Source organism: Diachasmimorpha longicaudata, chromosome 19 (genome assembly GCF_034640455.1).
Source record: "Diachasmimorpha longicaudata isolate KC_UGA_2023 chromosome 19, iyDiaLong2, whole genome shotgun sequence".
Taxonomy (NCBI): domain Eukaryota; kingdom Metazoa; phylum Arthropoda; class Insecta; order Hymenoptera; family Braconidae; genus Diachasmimorpha; species Diachasmimorpha longicaudata.
The window spans coordinates 2,798,043-2,821,715 of NC_087243.1; the positions used below are offsets into that span (position 1 = coordinate 2,798,043).

The following is a 23,673-nucleotide window of genomic DNA, read 5'->3' on the forward strand; positions in this document are numbered from 1 at the left end:
GCTCTTTGCTTGTTGCTAGAAATGTTGGGGGGGGGGGGGGTTGAGAGGGGGTGAGGTTACCTATCGCGACCTAGAGTGGAGAATGAGATCTTTAGTGGGTTTAAAATCATCGATCGGTAATATTCGATGCGCGGGAAAACCGCACGAGTGCGATTGCACTCGGGCCGAGTATTTAAAGAAGAAAAATCAATTGGCCACAGGGATGGGGTTGAAACCCCTGAGGATTTTTAAATCTCATTATTTCGCTGATTTTTTTTTTAATGAAGAGGAAATTTTTTTGTAAAATTGGGTTATCGATATTTATTGCTCGACTTTTGCAATTTATTATCGAAAAGAATATTAATTAATATGTTTTTAAGTTAGTTGATGATTTTTTAGTTGAAATCCGGAGTTTAAATATTTAATTTCAGTAAATTAAGGTGCGATAAAGCAGTTAAACCTTCGATTATCTCTAAAAAAAATTGTTTAACGTTCAATAAAATGGTTTAAAAAATTATTTAACGTTAAATAAAATGTTGTTATCCTCTACCAATGTTTAAAAATATTTTTAATGAATATATAAAACAAAGAATGAGTCATAATTGAGTTTATACAACAGTAGTATCTCTTATCATAATTTTCCCTCTCATATCACTGTCAGACTTTATTTAACGTCCGAATTCTTCTTCCCCCGTGACAATTTAAACAATTGAGACAGAGCCCCCACATAGACATTTATTTGCTCTCATTCTGGTAATAACGAGGACGAAGAGAACCAGGAACAGAGACAGAGACAATATAAAGTTCCAATGAGAAGAAAAAAAAAGCGAATTATCTGCTGGGGTGACTATCACAAACGAGAGTTTCGTTTCCCTTTTATTTGATACAAAAGTTGCACTGTTTCATGTGTATGTGTGTACAGTGTGTGGGTTGGGGGTGCAGTGGGAGTAAAATGACCACAGGTATGGGTTAAAGCTGGGAGAGGAAGCGAGGGAAGATCAATACCGGCGAAAGCCTGGCACGGTCGCGAACTCACGACCAACAAACCGCACACCGGATGCCAGAGAGAGAGATAGAATTTTAGTTGTGACTTTGAAATAAAAAATAAAATGTTCATTCATGGGATTAATTGATTGAATTGTCGAGATTTAACCGAAGGAAATTATTGGGGTTAAGGTCATTTAACGTGGGGTAAAAGAGCAGAAGAAAATTGTCTTTGATTTATCATTCGTTTGTTTTTCTTTTTATTTTTTGGGGAAGAAATCGATAAAATAATTGAAAGCCACAAATTTGAGATAAATAACATGTTTAAATAATGAGGGGAATTATTATTAAAGAGGATTGAAGTTAATGACAATAAGAATTAAGCGAGAAAGTTTTTAATAATTTTTTAAAAACATTTTTTCGAGACTATCTCGAGACAGTAAATGTTGAGGACTCAATTTCCATCCACCGGAACTACCCCCGGGTTATTCTCAGAACGTAAACAATAATTGATGGCCCAACTACCCTCAAAACTTTGAAAACTAAGGACCCACTTGATTTTCCCACGCACCTGAATCACGAGATCCCCTTAATTTTCCCTGAATAAATACAACTCCACGAGAAATTTCATTTCCCAATGAATTTCATCCCCCTGACAAGGGAAAAAATAATAACCACTGATATTCCAAACTACTCATTATCTTACCCCCTCGTGCATAAACATTGATTAAAGTTTCGGAGAGGAGTTGTACCGACATTGATCGTATACTCTGATTATTCTATTTCCGACATTGACTCAGTTTCCCTTGTACTTGAGAAAATCCATTGAACAGAATTATCACGTTTATTCACGTGATAGGATGACAAAGCCTTGATACGAATATAGAGTACATGAATGGTCGTATCTATTAATGAATCAGCATCTCAGGAACATCTCCATGTGGTGGAACAAAACAGCGACGAGGAATTTTCAATAGGAAAATTCATCCAGAGAAATGAATCGTTTCACTCGAATTTCATTCTATTCTATTTATTCGAATGAATAATTATTAACTGCAGTTAATAATAAATACTTTAACGTTATTATTTTTGTTAATGAGTGAATGGAACAGGTAATTTCTCTGGATGAATGCCAGCCACAGCGATAAGCATTATTACTAAAAAAACTCTTTGTTATATAATAAAAACATCGACATTTATTTCAAAAAATTGCCACCAATATATTTTTCAAAAATAACATCACATTGAGCCACCGCATGAACACTTAAAGCACATTGCAATGTCCAACATAAATTCAGCAAAATCTTGCAACGTGGACGGGACAAGCAGGTGTGAGCGCTTCATAGCAAAATTAATTAATTAACAAATAAATAATTTCCCTCGAGTGAATAAAAATAACAGCGTGATTATTCACATTAGCATCCACTGCTTGATGTTACGTGTGAAATTGCATGAATTATTGATTATTGGAATTGCGTACATGAGGGGGTTGTTCTCCTGATTGTTGATGGGCTGTGATCCAGCTGATCTTCTTGGTCGCCATATGGCGAATCTTGCAAAACTGTACTTGGTCATCACTCCTGTTGTCCTTATGTTCTAGATCCACATCATCCAGGGCACAGACAACATTCCTAACCATTCAGAACATTATCGATGATCCTGCGAGTTTTTTTAATGCATCTTCGAAGGATATTCCTGAAGGACATCTCGTGGTATCTCCAGGATGAACGATTGTCTCGTGTATTGAGCAACAAATAACGTGAATCGTTGAAATCCAATCGGCAATATCAGCAAGCAAGCTTCAATAATCCATCAATAACAATGTGCGTAGCAAAAATATTGGTGTACTAAATTTTTTTAATTATCAAATAATTTGTCTCCTTTTGTTGATTATTATTTTAATGATGATGATGTTGATTTTTGTTCTAGGGTTAAGCTTAACAAGAGCCACAGCCAGTGATGTCTGAAGCAGCAAATGGTATCATTGAATTATTATTGATAAGCTCACGGTGGAGCTTGTCCTGGGGTAATAACTCTCGTCGACCACACGATACTTTAGTGTACTTGGTTATGCTTTCGTCAATGTAACTTGCGAGGAGAACCAGGGAAACGGGCGTCACGGTCGTCAAGGCACTGAGCTTGCGCAGTTTTTTTACAATGTACAGCTTTTTTTTTGACCTTTTGTCAATTGTATAAATGAACGTGTTGATGATTATTGAATGAAGCATTGAGGGACGGCTTAACACTTTCGTTAGGATGGTCTGAATCATCAGAATGTTGTCACTAGCTGATGTTATTTGGCAATGAACAGCTGGGGGTAGAAGCGCTAGGGGATGTTCAGTAATTTTTTGATAAATCACTCGGGAATTTTAGCTGTTGGGCCACTGGCGAATTTTTTTAAAAAGCCCTTGGATCCAGCTACTGATCATTCTGTCATTCAGATCTGATGGAAATCATCACAATTCATCGGATCAGTCGGTGACATTTACCTGGTGATGGTGGGACTTCGAATCACATTTTTTTTTTAGACTCCGGGTCACTTTGACACTCCGGTGAATTGATTTTTTACTCTACGATTATCTATATTTGTTGCACTGGGTTAATGTTGCAGGAGTGAGGCGTTGACGTCACAGTTTCTGGGAATTGCAACCCTTGGAGGGTTGACCAGGGCCTCGCGCTCACTTTTCATCATCACGTTGTTGGGGATGGCGGGGATTTTATCGTGGGCTTTCTCGGTTATCGAGGGACTTTTGACGAGTTCTTAAACACCGAGACTTGGGGGAGAGCCCTTACCACGAGCGACACCTGTCACTCCCCGTGCACGAAACACCCCTGCAATATCGAGTGGCGCCGCGACTGCGCGAAACTCGAGCTTTTGGGGATCATCGGCGCTGCCAGCGGCTGTCGCAGATTTCGGTGAGTGAAATGATAAAAAAATTTTTTTATTTAAATATAATACTATTCGCACCCTTATACCGTAGGGTGTCAACGAACAATTAGAATTTTTCCGACTGCGTGCGATTTATTATTTATTTTATTTATCACCGATGGGCCTTTGACAGTTGACATCGTAAAGAAATAACTTCTACGCGAATTTAGAAATTAAATTTTAATTAATGTCATTAAATACGCGATAATTAGGGCACGTTTTTGAGGAACAAACGTCGTTCAACCCTTTGGTTCTAATATTTTTTCAAATAGAAATCAAAGTAATTAAACAAATCATTTTATTTTTACTGTTTAAGTCATTTGAGAGGACTTTACGAGTCTTAATTAACAATATTTACAAATGAAAGTATAAATAAAAAAATTCCCTCTATTAATAACTTCGGAAAGAACCTTGAACCAGGTTTGTTACTCCTTCGGGTACCTATTTCCGTCCGGGGGTAGCTTTTTTACTGACAGTCGAGTCATAATCAATTCGCAAAGTAGTCGGGGAATTTCACTGGTGCGACGCACAGAGGCGCCACCCTCTTGGGGATGTCCCGATGTTATAATACAAAATACTGGACAACACACCTGAACAATTGTTGTGTTGGTGAAGGACTTGGTTTTCTGGGGCACGTGAAAATTTTCAGTACGAGAGTTGCATAATCCCCTTTAACATGATTACCGGAGGATATATTTTTTATTTTTCACTCGTGGAGCTTTTGCATTTGTCACTTGTCTCATAACATTCAGGGGCTCGTTCTCTATCGCATCTTCTAATATAGAATTTTCGTTTGATTTGAGTTCCAAACGATAAATAGAAAATACTTTTGAGGGAATTAGACAGGAAAATTTGAAAGACGTAATTTTTTCTTAATTAAAATCAATCAATACAAATTTTAAAATATATTTATCACGTGGTAATTGTCAAGGATCGTTAGATAATTGATAGAGATAATTTTCAATCCGATGAATTCGTTTAAAAAAATAGAAGAACGAAAAATTGGAACTTTCAGTCCAATTTATTTTTTAATATTCGAATAATTTAATTAATTAAATTAATGTAATTAGTTAGAAGTAGATTAGGCCGGTGTAATCTACATTTGGATTAGATTAGTGTAGTTAATTAGATTAGGGAATAATTCCGGGTTTTTTAGGACTGACTTCCCCATTTTCAATGAAATTTAAAATTTCTAAGATAATTATTTACGAAAAGTAATCGTCATGGTTCCGTAGGCCATTCAGGTCTTCTGTTATCACTTGGTATCATCAACCAACCGATCATTGTTCAACACCTTTTCACCATTAGACAGTCACTCGATCCCCCAGTTGCTGCGATTGATGACTAGCAGAAAGACATCAAATCCCCTCTAGTGTCAATAGCATCACAAATAAACCATTTTTCCCACCCTCACAATGTCAATACCATCACCCCCGTTGTTGTTCACCCGGGAGTCATTTGTTTTTCCACCAGGAGTGGAGTACGTTTCAATTTTAATTCAATTCAATTTTTTTTTTGTAAATAAGCCGCGTCATCTGGACTCCAGAGATTGTCTATTTTCAGGGGATATCGACCAATAGGGGATAAGGTCACCCCGAGGGCCATATTCCAAGGGCATTTTGTCATATCGTCCTTGACTCATTTTATCTATTGTTGACCTAGTACATGACTTTTTTTATTCATAAATCGCAGCTACAGATTTTTTAAAATCATTTTAAATTAAATTAACGATTAAATTACTGAGGGAAATGTCCACTAATTAATTTGTATTAATTATTAACGGATTAATTTAACGTCGTGCGTAACATGGTCATCTTCAAGACCCCTACAATTACCCCAATTAAAACCTAATTATTTCCTCAATTAGAAAAATTTCTGTTTAAAAAATTCAATTTTTCCCTCAAATTTGGAAAATAAATTGTTTTCTCACCCCCACGATAAATATCCACCACCACAAGTGCATATTCTCCATTTACGACATTTCTCTAGTACCTGAGAATGCGATTGAGCATTTTGAAAGCTCCAGGAACGGTCCAGGGATCCATTTACCCCCAATTCGGTGCTCTAACGAGCGAAAAGCTAGTGTACACCCCCTTTATTCGAGCCCTTAAATAATTTGAAATTCAAATCACTAGAAACACATCACCTTCAGAATGTTCATGTTGAGGTACTTCGACGTCTCGTTAACACAAGTGAGGTCGTCGAGCCCTTAATGGTCACTCGCAATTGATCCACAACACACCCCATATTTCATTCCACCCCCGATGCATTCCATTTCTTTTTCATTCATCCCCATTCCCTTAATTATTAATCAGTGCCTGTGGGCCTCAATTGTACCAGTCGTACCCCAATTAAATACCGCGCACTTCTAATTTATTTATTTATCTATTTTATTTATAAATTCTAATTTTTTTATGAATTTCTTGATTAAATTTTTTAATTTTGAAAAAAAAAAATAGAAAAAAATCGTTTTGTGGCGCTAAAAAATTGGAAATTAGGGGGGAAAAGGGGTAGAAGCTGGTTGAGTAGAAAATTCCTTGTTGGGGCAGACCTACCCCCAACCCCCTGAGCTTAGGATTGCTCTGGTGGTTGAGTTAGATGGCATTACATAAACAGCTATTACGGGGTAAAATCCGAGGCGGAAATCAATGCACGTGTGTGTGCTTTGAGGAGGGGGATGACGACCCGACGGGTGGCGCCATCCGACGAAAAACTCCAGGACACCGACGTCCACGGGGAGTGGGTTGTCCCGATGAGACGTACCATCTGGCCGAGAACAGAACGAAATTATTGATCAGGGGAGCTTTCGGGGGAAGAAATAACGAAAAACGTCCGGATGGTAAAAACATCGTCGTCGGGAGGGCTAACGGAATGCGGTGAATTAACGGATATTAAGGGTAGACAGGGGGTGAAATGGAACGTGATCAATCGTCGATAGCTTCAGATCATTAGACTGAACTTCAATAAATTTTTAAAAATAATTTTTAAGTCGTTTTTGGAGTTTAAAATGAAAAAAAAAAATTGTCGATTGCTCGGGGAAGGGTTCGACTTATCGACCATTGAGACCAGTCCATTTTCTCAATTTTAATGGGGTTAATTAACCGGAAATTCCAGAGTTTCACTGGAATTTTATGATTTTTGCTGAAAGAAATTCCAGTTCCAGACCAAATTCGATTGAATTCCCCATTTTTTTTTTTATTTCTCATGAAATCTTCTCTGTCCTGACATGACATATCATCTGACATGACATCTTGTCAATTTTGAATTCTCAAATTTGATTTTCCTCATTAAAATCTTGATATTCAATTCCAGAGACTATTTCTGGTATTAATTTGCGAATTGTTTCTGCCTCGTGTTCTTTCACTCTACTTTCTTCATAATTTTTCTAGTGTCTACCTCGCTAAGAAGCCGAGTGGTGAAAAGACAAGAGGTTACAACCTCATTTTACCCCCTTTTTCACCCCCTTTTTACCACCCCATTCACGTTGTGGTGAGGCAATTCTCATAAATCCTTCAACAACGTGTGGTAGAAGCTGCCTTTGATACAGTATAACGTGGCCTTGTTTTGAGACTTACAGTGAGAATGGCCAGGAGGACTCGAGCTTTTGGGACGAGTGCTTCTCATGCTTTCCAGAATGCCGACGCTCATTTCCATGACACCTGGACAAAGAAATCATTATTTTCATTCATTCTCGAGCACTCGTGAGTGTAAACTTCGTGTCATGCTACTGAGGGAGATAAGTCTAGGAAAAAGTGTCGTGACATTGTCATCCACTGTTTTAAAAATGACAGAAAAGGTCTCCGAACAACCCCTAACAACAACAAATATAATTATATAGGAATAATTAGTTAATAATTAGGAGATTAATCAGCAGCGAGGGATGAACCGAGAAGTCACTTCCAACTGCGCTCCAGTTTTCCCTGAATATCTTGGAATCCACGAAAGATAGCAAAATTTTTGTTATTAACTTTTTTGTGGAGAAAAGTGAAAGCTACAAATTATGTAATAACAAAAAAATCGCTATCTCTCTTAGTTTCGGAGATATCGAAGAAAAGCTCGACGCAGAAATAAGTCACCTCTACGTTCGGTTATCTAGAATTTTTTTATTTAACAATGACGCGAGTAAATAAATTATTTCAGAATGACGGAATGTTTTTAACTGAACATTCTGTAGTCCCTTCGATTCATTTGGTTTTTGGGGAACCGCAGAACTGATCGATATCGAATACTCCATTAAAATTCCCGACCAGTCGAGCTTTTTCCGTTCCATTTTTTTTTCCCCTCGACGTTTCGGTTTTTTTTTTCGTTTTGTACCGCACCTTCATCCTCGACGTTTGACGCTTGTCTTCGTCTTGTCTTCCCCGAGTCTTCCATGATACCCACCAGACATGAAATTTGATCGACGCGCATCGCCTCCGGCTGTGTCAACATCAGCATCAGCATTCAGATCCAACCGTGCGAGCCAAAATATTCTCGATTTAAATGAGAAGGAATTTTCTTTGAGGTACCAGAGCAAACTTTGGGGGTAAATTGTTTTACTTGGCCCAGAAGGGCCCGCGTGTGTGTTTATGAGTGGGAAAAGGGCATAAATAATTTATTTATGGGACTCCGTGAATGGCAGGAATAATTATTAACGCGGAATAAATATTCAATTCGGTGGAGATAATTTTAAAGTATTCAATTCCATTAAAAAAATAATTCTCTCTTTTTGGAGCTTTTGTGCTTTCCCTTGTTCAATATCTTTAAATCCCTCGACTCCTTCTGAGTCGATAGAAAAAGCCCTTCGATAATAAAGCTCATCGTCCACCATTTTTTTTCTTTATTAATTCCCAAAGAAAATAAAGTCAAAATCACTCGAAAAGTGGAGCATTTTAAAACAGAAAAATCGACAATTAAAATAATAATAATTAATTAATTTAGATAATTAATTTGGGGATGAAAAACCGCTTTAAATTACAAACTGCAAAGTCACTCTAAAACTCCAAAAAAAATTCTGTTTCATTAATTTTTCAAAAATTAAATTCCATTCATTTACTCTCCACCAATTTTCACCCCCCAAACCCCATTAAAAAATCTATAAATCCATGAACACCCCCAAAAATTACCTCCAAATTCCCTCTCCACTCTCACTCCCACCCCATAAAAACCCCCACCCTATAACTTCATCATCTCCCACTCCCCCCTCTTCATTAATCCCCCAAAAATTCATTTTGAATCGACTTATCCCCTTTTACCACTCCTCCTCTGAATTTATTTCAATGAATCATCCCCTCGTTCACCAAGAAATGTATCACAGATATTAAAACAACTTAGAGATCCGAGTGGGGATGATGATACTGCATAAACTGAATAATTCATACTTTCAAGATTTGCATTAGTGCAAAGAAGTCGAGTAGCATAACTTGGTGAAGTAACAGGGGGAATCGCTTGGGCAAATAATACGGATGAATGAGGGGATGTGCAAGCACCCGATGCTTTTCAACCCCCTCACTATCTCCCTATCCTCACCCCCTTCACCAGCTAATCTCGTTCTCGTGAGAGTTTCCGATCCCAGGGACAGCTCGAGGTAGCACTTGGACAGGTAACAACCCCCCTACCTCCCTCCAACCCCCTTCAACCCCTCGCGCTTTTTTTTTTTCCTCCCTCAGAAAATCAGCCTCGAAAATGATTCCACGATAAAGGTGTCAGATATCGGCGCATTGTCTGGCACTGGGTGCTTGACCTTCCCCTACATATCAAGTGTAACTCGGCCAACAGCTCCCAAAAGCTCGGGGCCATGTTAATAACTGGGGTACAGCGCTCGATAACACCCCAAAGGCGCATCACGATGACACCCTTGATCTGATCCGATCGAGACATTCTCATGCGTCATACGATAGTCTATAGACAGCATCTTGGGACTTAGAAATGTGTTGTGAGCTTTGTGAGCTTTCTAAACATGGCCTAGAAATATTTCAAGGTTAAGTTCAATCGATGAAAGGGAAAATTGATTTTTAATGTTAAATTTATTTGTGAAACATTTTTTATGGTGATGACAACATAGGTAGTTTATTTATTTGTCCATTTGTTGATAGGGGATGAATATCGGGAGCTTGTGAGCTTTTTTTCTTGGAATTTAGTTTATTTAAAAATTTTTTGGGCAAAAAAATCGTGAAATTTCAATTTTTAATCGAAAAGTCAAACGTTTTTTTTTTGTTTATCAACTTTTGATGTTTATAACAATTCTTAGTAGATTAATTCAATCATTAATCGATGAACAAATGGTTATTATATTTTTTAAAACAATTATTTATGTAAATTAAATTTTTTTTTCAGTTTTATCAAAATTAATTTGTTTTAAATCGTAAAATCTTTTTATTTAACAAAAAATTATTTATGATCTTATTATTTGAGGTCATGTTCATATGTAATATTACATTTTTCATTAACAAAATAAGACAAATGTCCTGGAACTAAGAGAATATCGATATTGATGTGATAATTATTATAATTTATTTATTTATTCATTATTTATTATTACAAGAAGTTGAGAAGCATTTGATTACCTCGAATAATAACCAATTGTTTACTCCGAATAAATTGCCACCTATTGTGCTAGAAGGGGGCGGATAATGGGAGGGGTGAATATTTCATCCCCGACTCCACAAATATTTGATCGGAAATGACCGATGAAACATGAGGAGAGTCGAGGTATCGGTGCCAGACTTTCTGAACATTACGTGTGAATCCATAAAATAGCCTCGAGACAACGTCCCAACGACTCCAACCCCCAGCCACCCCAACGCATTTCGGCAGTCAAGTAGTAAGGGAGCGTATCTACTCAGACATGACTTTTTGTTTGATATCTCCGAAACTAAGGGAGATAGCGAAGTTTCTGTGAGAACCTTTTTTGTAGGTCTCAGTCTGCTCTACAAAAAATGTATCAGAAAAAAATTTCCATCTCCCCAGGATCCGGAGATATTTTTCAAAAACAAAAAACAAATTTGAACAGATTCGGTTTATTCTCATAATTGACAATTAATTAATTTATTTGATTGGTTTATTGATGCGGTATAATTAGAATGTGTTGGAGGTCGTTGAAGTGATGCTCGTGATGATGATCCGGAGTTATTGGTGAATTTATTAATTGCTAGGGATTATTTAATTAAATGTCCTTGAGATTCGTAAATTCAATTTATGGTGAAAGTATTTTTCATAAAATGGCGCCAGCCTCGCGTGTCTCTTGACGTATTATCAAGGTTTGTAGATAGGGTACGTGGACGATAGCCTCGGGACACCCTAACGCATTTCGTCAGTCAAGTAGTGAGGGACCCTATTTATTCAGACTTCAGTTTTAGTTTCATATCTCGGAAACTAAGGGCGATAGCGAAGTTTTTGTGAAGACATCTCTTCGTTTTAGGTCTTCTACTGCTCCATAAAAAAGTTATTTATAACAATTTTACTACCTCTCCCACTCTCCCATACATTTAACACAAATCTTCATAAACAAAACGCACGAATAGTCGTTAAATTCGTAGAAATTAATTTTAAAAAATTCTCTCGCTATAATTTCACTTTCTTTTATTAATTAATTGTTTCTCCCACCGTAAAAATTTTTTTTTTGACGGTTTTTTTATTAGGGGATCTCTAGGAGAGTCTGACTATCGTTTTTACCACTCGAGATATTTTTAAAGACCCAATTAAGTTGGTTAAAAAATCGGAATTAATAGAATACCGGTGAAAGGAGAGAACTTGAGGGAAACAGCATTCATTCTTCATCAAATAGACTTCGGACAATGAAGAACGTTATACCAGACCAGTGTTAATCTCAAGTTTCACTCAGCGAACTATGACCCGTAATTTAATTGAATCAGTGGTAATAGCTGGGCGTAGGGCGTGACCGCGAGCCGAAAGTCGTTGAGCAAAAGCCTTTTCTCATCGTCGAGCTTTCCCACCTCATCGATTTCCATTCTCCGAGTTTTATTTTCAAAAGGGAATATTTGTTTTCGCGGGTACATCATTAATATCCAGCATCAAATAAATAGTAGACTTGAAGGGGTAATTTTTGGGGTTAAAATCCCTTTCGTTCGTCATTTCATCCCCTAAAAATCTCATTTGCAATTAAAATTTATTTTTAGAATTTTATTTATTTATTTTTTCGTTATCGGTTGGCGGATTCGGGGGGAGGGTTTCTCTGGGGGGTGAATCTATTCAATTCGATTAATTGATTGTTGTAAAAAATATTTAGTTTATAATATTTTTGATAGGGAAAAATAGTTAATTTCTCGAGGATTTTTCGGGGAATTTTTTTGTTTTTTGATTTATTTAAATTTTATTCACTAATACGAATGCAAAAATTGTTTAAATCGGTCCAATTGTTGCTGAATAATGTGATTAACAACAAAAACAATTTTATTTTGTATTTATCTGGCTCCCCCCCACCCCCAGCAATTTTTTCCTGATTTACATGGGAATTTTTACCAGTGACAGGCGTTTGGGGATGACAGTGTGGAGGGAAAAAAAATGGGGTTCGCCTCGGGGCCGGAAGAATCAAACACTCGAACGAGTGTAGAGAAGTTTGAAAAAGAGAAAAAAAAATATATATAACCGGAGAAAAGATCGCCGAGGGCATCAGTGCGGTTGCGACAACGTCAACCGGGTGTATCCTCGTTGTGGTTTAATCCTGACTTTCTGTGACTCGGGGGGTGGTTGGGGGCGGGGGAAAAAAAAAATCTTCGGGGAAACTAAACTAATTTTTCCTTCGACAGAGAGATAAATTAAAATGCTTCAAGTGCTGACGATGAATTGCGGATGCGACGCGAAAACAGAAGAATTTAATGAAACTTTTGTCCCTCGGGCGATGAAAGAAATGGTGTCATTATTGGGGAAATCATTTTTTTTTTTCTGTCAATGAGGTGGAGAAGGGGGGGAGACACACGCGTAGGGGATGAGAGTAATTATGGATTGAAAATAACACGAAATTTGGGCGATTTTTCGACATTTTAATTCAGTAATTTTAGAAAAATTAATAGAAAACAGAAAATTTTAATAGAAATTCTCGTTTTTTCGTGATATAAAATTAATAAAATAATTTTCTCATTCGTTAATTAAACAAACATTTGCATAAATAACATTTTAGTCCAATTATTCCACAGAAATTAATAGAAAACGAAATATAAATCAAAATTTATTTTTTTACCGACTTATTAACCCCCAAAATAATTATCCAATTAAATTCATTTAAATTAACAATAAAAAATGTAATAAAAAATTATACTCGTATCATTTTACGCGGACAATAGCTTGACTTTTTTATCGCAAAAGCCAACACTCGAAAAAATACTTTTTAACATCAGAAAACTCGTCGCAATTAACTCGAGCTGATGCGGTATTTAGAGAGCCCCAACGAATGAATAGAAAAATTATGAACATAACAGGGGGTGGGGGTAAGTGGCTGGTGTGAGATAGGCCCTCTCTCCCTCTCTTTTTTCATTCCCATCTTTTGTGTCGTCTCACCTCTCTTTTTCCTGTAGAAATGCGCCAGTAACTCAACGCGAATTTAATTGTGGCGGGAAAATGGCAGAGGTGCGGTCTCACGACTCACAAAAAGCTCGGAAAAAGCCCCGGCAAAAGACTCGTGAAGGGGGTAGTGAATTTTTAACTCATTCCATCAAAGAATGTTGCTGCAATGGCTCTATAGGAGTTCTCATGCAGTTATTCGTGGGACATTTTGAATTCTTAGATCATTTCCCCGACTTTGTGACGAAAATATGAAGATAATTTCTCTCAGGGCGACCGAAATATGCGAATTTAAATTTTTTTTTCCGGGGAAAAAAGCTCTCATTGACGGCCATTTTGTCAGAGACAATATTATAATCAATTTTAATTTTAATAGGATCATAATAGCTTCGGTTTTTAATATATTTTTATATTTTATTAGCAGATTTTTTTATGAAAAAGTGATGGCCACTAAAAAATTCTAGTGTTGGCCCTGGAAATTTTATTAAATTCGAATTTTTCCTCAACTTCTGCGAGCTTTCTCCACAAAAGCTCCAAAAATTTAACGAAAAACCCCGAGGAATTTCATTTTAACTGAATTTTTTTTTACACTCGAGAGATTGTGATTTTTTCCAGTCGTTTTTTCATAAAAAATTCTCCGCCGGGAAAATCATTTGGAATTTATTAATTTTTGGGGTTTAACAGAAGGGAATATGTTTAACTTTAAACGTAATCATGAATTATTATTGATAATTCAATCATAACAACCGGGGAATTAAATATAAAATGAAGTTAAATTGCAATTTCAAGTAATTGATCTCGATAAAAAAAATTATCTGTCCTTTTTCGTCCGTTGGAGGAGCGATAATGGACCTCCTCGGGGTTGTTGACCCCCTAAAACATATATAGAAGCACTGGAGACACGACGTCCTGTTTTATTGTCCCCCAAACGATTCCCCAGTAGATGATGGAACTTTTTCCTCGAGAATATTTTTTCTTCCACTTGTCGAGTCCTATAAAAACCGACGTCACGACGTTGGACGACTCCACCAATGCCAGGATTTATCTGACTCAGATACAACCCCTCTTCATCTTCATGAACAAAGGAAAAGCTCAGAAGCTCGCGATAACCGCGAATTTTCCATTAAAATTCAAAATAAACTCCCTTTCAAAAAATCAGACTCCACCCTTCAGTTTTTTATAAATATCTCAAAATCCATCGGAGATATCCAAATTTTGGTTACCAACTTTTCTCTAGAGCTTTCAATTCTCCGCAAAAAAGGTATCAACAAAAATTATCCCATCTGCCATAGATTCTGAGATATTCCATATAAAGTGGTTTTAGGATCGATTTGTTGCACTTTTTTTCGTACAATTTATTGATAAATCTTTTTTTAATTGTTCTGTCAGTCGGTTTATCGTTCGTTCGTTCACTGGGGAGATGGGTAAATTCTTCATTCTGTCTCTTGAATAATAAATCATCCCCCCCCCCTCCTCCCTGGGATTATGCCACCCCACAGTCTATCAATGGAGTCGCCACAGGCCGATTAATTTATGCATGACACTTCATATCGACAGGAGCCCATCGAAACCTACCCCCCTCCCCCCCCCACCATCGATATACCGAGTATAGGCTTCTCTCATCGATGAATCGACTCTGCATAATTAATGTTTATATTACCCTGGCCCGGAACCACTGCCCAATCCAAGTGAATCCACTATCGTGTTTGTTTAATACTAAGATTATGGAGTTAAACAGTTGTAATTCAGGTTATAATCTCGGTACCAAAGCCTTTGGTGGATCGTAATGTTTGAACAAGTGTTCCCGAGTGGGCGATTAGTGGGAGAAACGGGGATCGGTGGAAATGCAATAATTATTCTGAATTTATAACATTATTTTATTAATTTATGGGGTTAAGAGAGTGGATTTTAATTGAAAAATAACGAGATTTGGGAAATTTCCGATGTTTATTACGTTGAAAAATTTTTTTTTGGGATCCGAAGGTCGCAGTATTCATCAATAACCTCCCCTCGAAATAAACAATTGAGATTTGATTAAAAATAATCGAATTTACCCCATAAAAAATACGAATAAAAAATGTCTGACTATTCGTCGATTATTTCCCTTAAAATCGCGAAAATTCCGTCTGAACTTCGATTAAAATATTATATTCACAAAATATAAATAATTGTCTTCAACAATCGCGTGGAGCAGCACAAGTCGCAATTAATATCACCTCAGCATTAATTAATATTAAATAAACAAGGGACAATTAGTCAACTGATGAATAATCGAGTTATAATTTTCTGTCAGTGATTTTTCCTCGAATTAAAATATATCGGAAAATTCGAGGGAATTTTCATTGACAATATGACTATTGTCGTCAACATACGCTTCGTCACAAATTCAACTGCCAATAATTTCCCCCCAATAACTGTCACAAAGACCGAGAAGAGAAATGAAAAACTCTATTGGACAATAGCCACTCAGTTGGCATTCAGAATTCATCTGGAATAATAAAAATACATTGAAAGCCTCTGAGTAGTTGATTCACACGTTACATTCATATCCATATCAAAATGGTTTATTTCATCGTACCGGGAATATTTATTGGCGGCAGTTTCAAATGTCTGCGATAAAAATTTCGCCTCCGTAAATTTTCAAGTTCTCGAGTTTCTTATTTTTCCCGCGATATTCTCCCCCTTTTTCCCCCCCTAAAGTGCAGTTGAACAATCGGGGGGTGCACTGACAACTTGACTAGTCGTCCTCGAGTCACTTGCCATTCCCCCCCGGGGTGTTTACGGCCGAAGGGGGAGGAAATCGGGGGGTTGTGCACTTTTATTCGTTTCGCAAACGATCGTCACATGGATTCGCGTTATTTCGCGGGTGTTACACGTGTTTATGCACGTGAGGGGTTTATTGTCTTGTGAGGGGACCTTCAAGGAGACTCTGGAGGGTTTAGGGCTCCAGCGATGGTCATCCTGATCGTAAATATCAAGTGAGGAAGAGAATACTCGATTTATCGAGTCGTGAGAAATGTTGAGTTTATGAGGAATGAGATTGTTTATTTATTGAAGGAAAGTTCTTGGATTTTTTAAACTTTAGGAGAAGTTGACAGAAGTTTAGGATATTTTTACAAAAAAATCTGATTTATTTATATTTTTTTTTGTTATTTTTTCAATTTTCTTGAACTGGAAGAAAAAAAAGGAAAAAATCGTCGAATTTTCAATCGAACAAAACAAATATTTAAAATAATTAAGTTTATTGACATGCTTTGGTAAATATCAAGTGTATTAATTAATAAACTCACTAAATAATGTAGTAAATAAAATACTCCGGGCTAACAATAAAAGTTCAAACAATTAAACTTTTTTTTTTCAAATTTTCTGCTGTCATGTGAAGTAATTAAAACAGAGAAATGAATTTTTTTTTATTGGCCATCGACTGGAGAAGGGGATGACCTTTTTGTTCTAATCGCGAAAGTTAATCTCAATTTTTCCAATGGTACTGCCCATCGACCGGACGGCCATTCGCCAATTGTCATATTTTTTCAGTTCTAGAGAATTTTTTTGTCCTCCGGTACCGGGTCATCGAGCGGTTTTTCGGGTCATCGGGGGGGGGGGGGATCGATCCGTCACCGCCGATTGGACGGATGATTAATCGATTCATCTACCGCATCGACGATGCGTCCAACCCACCCCCTCCTCCCTCACCCCTTTGTCTTAGAGTTATGTCTTGTTAATTGCGATATTTTTCGTCTGACCCGCAGAATAAATAATTTTCCGACGGTTTTTTGGGGGAAAAAAAATAGGAAAAACGCGAAATATTTTTGGGGTGCTACCCTGCATCGTCGAGGAGAGGGTGCAATAGTTGTTGTGATGAAAAAAAATATCGAAGGATTTTATTCCCTCGATTATTGACGATCAATCGAGGGAGACGTCATTGTCCGATGACAAGTGAAGTAGAAGAATTTCTCTTTGATTCCACCACTTTAGTTGCTCTCATAGAAAAATTTTCCTTTCATTTTCCGAAGGAGTGAAGATGAACGTTTGATGTCCCGACGCCTGAGGAGGAGCTCGACTTACCTTTTTTTTTTATTTTTCCCTGTCACAGACACGAAACGATAAAAACCGTGAAAAATTCCGGCGTCGTACGCCACAGGGCTCCGGGGGTGGCAAAAGAAATGGGGAAAATGGAGAGAAAAAATTGTACAAAAACGACTGGAGTTTGGGGGTGGGAATAACAAACAATAAAAATGATATTTTAAATACCCTCGGTCCCCTCCCCCCCGTCAGTTCGCTAATTTACCGAATTTTTTATTTTTTTTTGCGGCGGGAAATCTCAGTTGTAGGAAATAACGTGCGTTATATCGTGACATTTTGTTATTTTATTTAATATTATTTTGTAGGGGGAGGAATTAGGTGGGAATATATGAGGGGAGGGAAGGGAGAGGGTAGTTAATCACTCAGATAAATTGAGAATAATTGAAAGATAAAAATATCGAGAAAATTTATTTAGAAAATGTGGTAATTTTATAAAAAATAGTCGAGGGCTTTCGACGAGTGCAAAAATAATAATTAATTAATAATTTGAGTTGAAAATGCTGAGGGTGGAGTAATTACATATGGTAAATAGTGCAAAAAGCAGAGTTTGTTTGGGAAAGAGCGAATTGTTGCATTTTAAAAGCGAGACATTAGATTTTTTTCAATTCCACCCCCACCGTAATTGCAGCCTCAGCAAAACTTCAAGCGTTAAAAGTATTTTTTTTTTATCTAAAAGAAAGTTAAATATTATTTGGGTGAATGTTGATGAAACAGACGAGGGAAAACATGCCGAGGTGAGAGAATTTTTTTAGCGAATAAATATTGGCGAATTGAAGGGTAAAAAAGGGGTGAAAATTTTCATATGAACGAGAGAATCATTCCGCCCAGAGAAAAACCATAAATTCAACATTCCCAGCATTCAAATTGTCACGAAAAAAAATCATCGGCCTCTCTTTTAACATGTGGTGAAGATAAAAATGTCAGTAGCAAAAGAATGATAAATTGTGCGAGCAGAGAAGACGAGAATTTTTTTAAATAATTTATTTAATTGAATGATCAGAGAGTTAATGAAAAAATTATAATTTCTCTGTAATGTACCCTAGTGCTCCTAGTCAGCGACCTCATTGGACACCAGGGAGTCCCCGAAATTACTCCAATCCCTGATAAAACAATAACAACATCAGTTTGAATGACATGAACTTTTTAAATTACTGCAATTAGCAATAATTTTATCAGAAAATATTGAACACCAATTTTTTAGCCTACAAAAATCGAGATAATCAGTCATAGAGTTCATCAAATCAACGAATGTTGAATGCAACTAATTTATTTATCAATACCATTAATATTAAATTAATTTAATCGGTTAAATCACTTAATTAGACGAAGTCAATCAATTATTTGAAGGAAACTCCTCCAACTTTCGGGAATTAATTCCCGGAAAATTCCAGGAGCTAATTCCACCCTTAGATTTCATCCAAAAATTACCACCAGTGCAGTTGCACCCCCTCCAACCCCTGAAATTCCAATCCCCGCGAGCCATTCGGGTCACGCCCGTGAACCAATTTCATTGAACACAAGTGGATACCTGTGCGCTCTTTGTTTTTCCAATAAAAAAAATCCTAATAAAGTGTATCAGTGACCGCAGTTTTCTAGGAAGACATGAGGCTCAGCTAGGAAAATTGATTTATCGATATGACCTGAATTTTTTTCTCCCACTCGGTGCTGATATAAAACTAAAATTTCCTTCTCAAATATACTGTTACAACCCCACCAATGCACTTCACCAGGATTCTCCCTCCCCAGAATTGATGATCGACTTTTACCGCGTGATAAAAAAAATTTTTTCACATGAAAAAAATACCGATAAACCGGGAATATACACGTGCATCACAGCAGACGATACTCAAGAGGTCCAGGGGGATGAAAACCTACTGAATAGCAATTTCAAAGGGATGAAAAGTCTCTCAAACACATCGCACGCGCACACGAACAGAATTTTATGATAAAAATTATCCTGTTGGGGTGTAAAAGTGTATCGAGAGTCACCACTCCCTTACTTTCATCCGGAAAATTCGGAAAAATTATTGGGATCGGTAAACTACCCCGTAGACACCCCTAGAACTCGGAGAAAAAAAATGTTTTCGGTTTTCCATATTTTTTGTTGATTTTTTGGTTTCCACTGCCCCATTTTAAATAAATAAATTCACGTCTTTCACCGTCTCGAAGGATAATACTATTTCGATATTTAGAGGCCATTATTCTTCCATAAAAAATATTCTCTCCTTGACTTCATCAGCCCTTAAAAAATCACGAGTAAAACGCGCCATTTTTACCCTCACAAAATGATATACTTTTAATGGACTGGAGATATGGATAACACGAGTTATGGATCAATTACCACCTCTTTACTTTTTATGTTTACAATCTCGATCTCATCTCTTAGCCACTAGACATTTATGTTGTCCTCTTTTGTATGGTATCTTCTACATTTATTACCCCGTACGAATATGTAAACCGCAATGAGTTTTTTATGACTACCATTTAGGGCCCGGTAATTGGCCAGAGTTGCCTTGACATAAATAAATAGGCAAAACAACATATTTTTTTTAATTAATAATTTAATTTCCAAACGAAAAAAAAAATAATTAAAAAGATTTTAAACTCGAGATTTTACGAACCTAAAAAATCTGCACTTATTGTTTATTTAAAATAACAACAGTTGCTTTGAAATATTTAAGAATATGTTTTAATTTAAGTGCGACTAGACTGGAAATTATTTAAAATTAATTAATTAATGATTTTAGACATTTTTTATTGCAATTTACAAATTCAATTCTTCAACAATAAGAAAACACTTTTTTTATTTCATAATTTCAATTAATTTAATTAATAATCGAGGGATTATTAAGTGATCTTTGATAATTTATTGAAAACAGTCACTTGTTGGTTATTTCAACCCTTAAAAAATCCAGCCCTCAAAGATTGCAAGTCCTCCCTTGAAAATAAACAGCGAAACCCCCACTGCATTCCCATACCCTCGTCTAACACCCTCTAAAGACCCCATCATCTACTTTGTCAAGATCCCTCTGATAAGATCACCCCGAGGGGACCCTTAACCCCGAGGATTTTATCCAATCGCTCGGACTACCCCAAAGCCCCCCAACTTTTTCCTAACTCAATCCCACCTCTTCTCAAACACAAGCGCCTGCTACCCCTCCCTCACCCCAAAAAAATCACCGTCAATTTCTGTAGTGAAAGAAAAGTTGACAAAAAATGGCCTCGAAAATCAGGGAAAATCGTAAAAGTTATTTAGTTAACAATTACTAATTTTTAAATGACATTTCAACATTTTTTTTCCCTTAAAAAATTGTTTCACGTGAAAAGAAATTTTTGGTAAAAATTTCTTTTGTTTTTCTTGATAAATTTCCGGTTTCAGGAATTTGTTGTTAAATAGTAACTTTTGTAGTTATATTCTTTAAACTTTAAGTTGATGAAACAAATTCTATCCCCAGTAGAACAATAATTTATTAAATAAAAAATAAAATTAGATTTTTATTGAAGAAAATAATTTAAAAAACTGGCGCCTTTTTTAGTTAAAATTCTCTCGCCCCCAGACGATCCTCCATTTTGTATTTATTCTCACCCCTTGCAAAGCTATTTTAGTCCCCTATTTCCATAATTAATTAACATCTGGGTCCAATAACAACCCCTCCCTGAATCTCCCCAAATCACCAGAAAAATTCCTCGAATCCCCTTTAAAAATTATTATTTATTTATAATTTCCATTAAAATCAATCGATTTATCCCTCACCCCCGCTAACAATGGCGGAGTCAAGACATCCAGGATTGTAAATAACCTCCCCAATACTCAAAATAGAAACCCCTCCACAATTACTTATTGTCTACCAATATCTCACCCCCTCCACCTCCCTCTCACTAAAAACACCCCAGCTGTCGTTCACAATAAAAATTCTGTTCCCAAAATTCTCAAAGAGGATAAACAACAAACTAGCACAACCAGAGATGAAAAAAAAAAAATGTTTATATTTTTTTATCTGGGTCACGAGCAGTTGTTTGCAAAGTGGGGTCGATCTGAAAAGAGCGAAAAAAAAAAAATAGAAAGCGAGGGATGAGAAGAGCAAGGAAGGACTACTGTAACCCTGATTTCTGTTCAGGGTTTCAGGGGTTGGGGGAGGGGGGGGGGGAGACAAAAGCACACAAGCAACTGCAGGGGTTGTAGGGGTTGTAGGGGGTGAGGTAGAGGGATCTCGTTGGGAAGAGGGCGCGAAAGGGTGGAAAGGTGATGGCAGAGGAGAGCACAATATGGGTCAGTTATCGATTGTTCCCTACCACCCCCAACCCCCTCAACCCCCTCACCGATGTCTAGGGTACATCCGCACTCTGTAACGCCTACCGTACACTCTTCCTGCACGTTCCTATCTCGTTATCTTAGAGATTGTCCTGGGGGTGCGGTGTTGTCCCGGTGTATTTTACCCTCACGGAGGTGATGATTGGGGGTTGGAGGGGACGATCGGTTAATGAGAGGGGCCAGTCACCGCCCGGGGGTTGAATTAATGTAGAAGTTGGGGGGAAAATTGCGGAGAAGTTCGAGAAATCGTTAGAGAGAATTCTGAAGTTCCTGAGAATTTATTTATTTTATAGGGGTTGGGGTGGTTTTAATTATTGTTTTTTATTCAGTAAAAATTACGGACCGTTCGAGTATCGATTACGGAAGTCACCGGAATTTTTTTTAATTTTATTGAGGGGTAGTTAAATAATTAAATAATATTTTATGGCAACGGAATTATTTAATTTTCGGGGCGTTCGGGGGTTGAAACGTGAAGACGAGGGTTTGCGAGTTCATTCGGATTTTATTTTCGTTGGAGTCATATCGACGGAACTCAGTTTTTGTTTTATTACTCTCGGAGGCGTCGCAGGTGCCCTCGGAAAATATTTACCGATAGGCGAGTTAGGGGTGGATCGGGGTGAGGGTGCGAAAGACGTCGACAGTCGTGAAAGTCTTCAGAATCTTCCCTCATCACCGATGACAAAGGAAACTTTATTTCTTTCAAGTTCTTCTCTGTCTCTCCGAAGTTATTTTATTCCTATCGAGTTGGTGATCGATTATTTATCGATTCCTACGGCACCCTATCGATCATCATCCCCTTCCTTCGAATTTCAATGGAAACTGAAGAGAATTTACGACTTCACAATTTTCTTAATGAATACTACCCCCATCTGTGGACATTGGAAGTTTCCTCGAGGTCTTTTCAGGTCCCAAAATCACCCTGAAGTCCCTTAATTAAATTACCTCATTAATTATCCAGTCAAGAAGATAATTAATGCACTCAATCAAAAAAATCCTCAGAATTTGCAGAATTTATTTCAATTTATTTTTCAAAATTTCGGGGAAATAAATTTAATTGGGGGAGAGAACTACATCTGAGGGTCAGTAACACTCCACCTCCCACCCCCACCCACCCCCATCCCCTGAGTAATAAAATAACAATCGTCCGCCGATGGAAAAAAATGTGGTGCATTGGGGCGGCTGTCAGACGTTTTTACACGTCATCTCCGTCGTTCCAGTGGTCATTTAATACTCACCCTCTTTTTTTCATCCCCCTTCATGTCCACCCCATTCGTGTGACGCTTCAATTCCCCATTTTTCCGGCCGGACTAACATTGTTCACCTCCCACACTAATCGCTACCCCCATTTCCACATTCTACTGACTTCACTCACCCCCATCCCCCCAACCCCCATCCCCTGTGTCTGTATGCATATTCACACGTGTGTCTCATTGACTTTTCATTCATCTCGACGATAAGTTTGTAGGACTGAGTACTGTCCGGGAACTGGGCCCAGGGGGTGGACTTTTCCTGAAGTGACGGTTCCAGGAATAATTCGAGGGTTTTCGGTGGTGGAAAATGGGGGTTTGAGGGAGGGACAAGGGTAGGAAGTGGAGGGTGGAGTGGTTCAGTCTGGGAGAAAAATATAATTTTGTAAATTAATTTTTCTTCTCAGGAAAATTAAAGGGATTTTCTGACGTTTGTTGTTTCCCTCGAATTTCTTGATAATTTAATTAACGGAAAAACGTCGGGAATTTCCCCCACAAATCAATTGAAACCCTCGACGAATTAATCATCGTAATAACCCATAATTGATATCACCATTACAATAATAATTTCCCCGTTCGATTAATCAAAATCACCACGAAATCCCCAGAATTAATTTCTCAGATTTCGTAGAATCGAATGG

At 37.3% G+C, this 23,673-nt stretch overlaps 2 protein-coding genes across 12 annotated transcripts in view; one reads left to right on the forward strand and one right to left on the reverse strand.

Annotated features, from left to right (window-relative positions):
* The window catches only part of Ih (I[[h]] channel), an 86,382-nt gene that overhangs the window by 51,455 nt on the left and 11,254 nt on the right, over positions 1-23,673 (reverse strand). For all 11 annotated transcript variants that reach the window (XM_064137654.1, XM_064137658.1, XM_064137656.1 and 8 more), the window contains exon 2: positions 7,468-7,551. In XM_064137654.1, the coding sequence (XP_063993724.1) occupies positions 7,468-7,551 (84 nt within the window). The remainder of the gene's footprint in view (positions 1-7,467; positions 7,552-23,673) is intronic.
* LOC135171251 (dynein intermediate chain 2, ciliary) overlaps positions 3,510-23,673 on the forward strand; it is a 40,205-nt gene continuing 20,041 nt past the window's right edge. The window contains exon 1 of the mRNA XM_064137666.1: positions 3,510-3,879. The gene's annotated coding sequence lies outside the window, so the exon portion shown is untranslated. The remainder of the gene's footprint in view (positions 3,880-23,673) is intronic.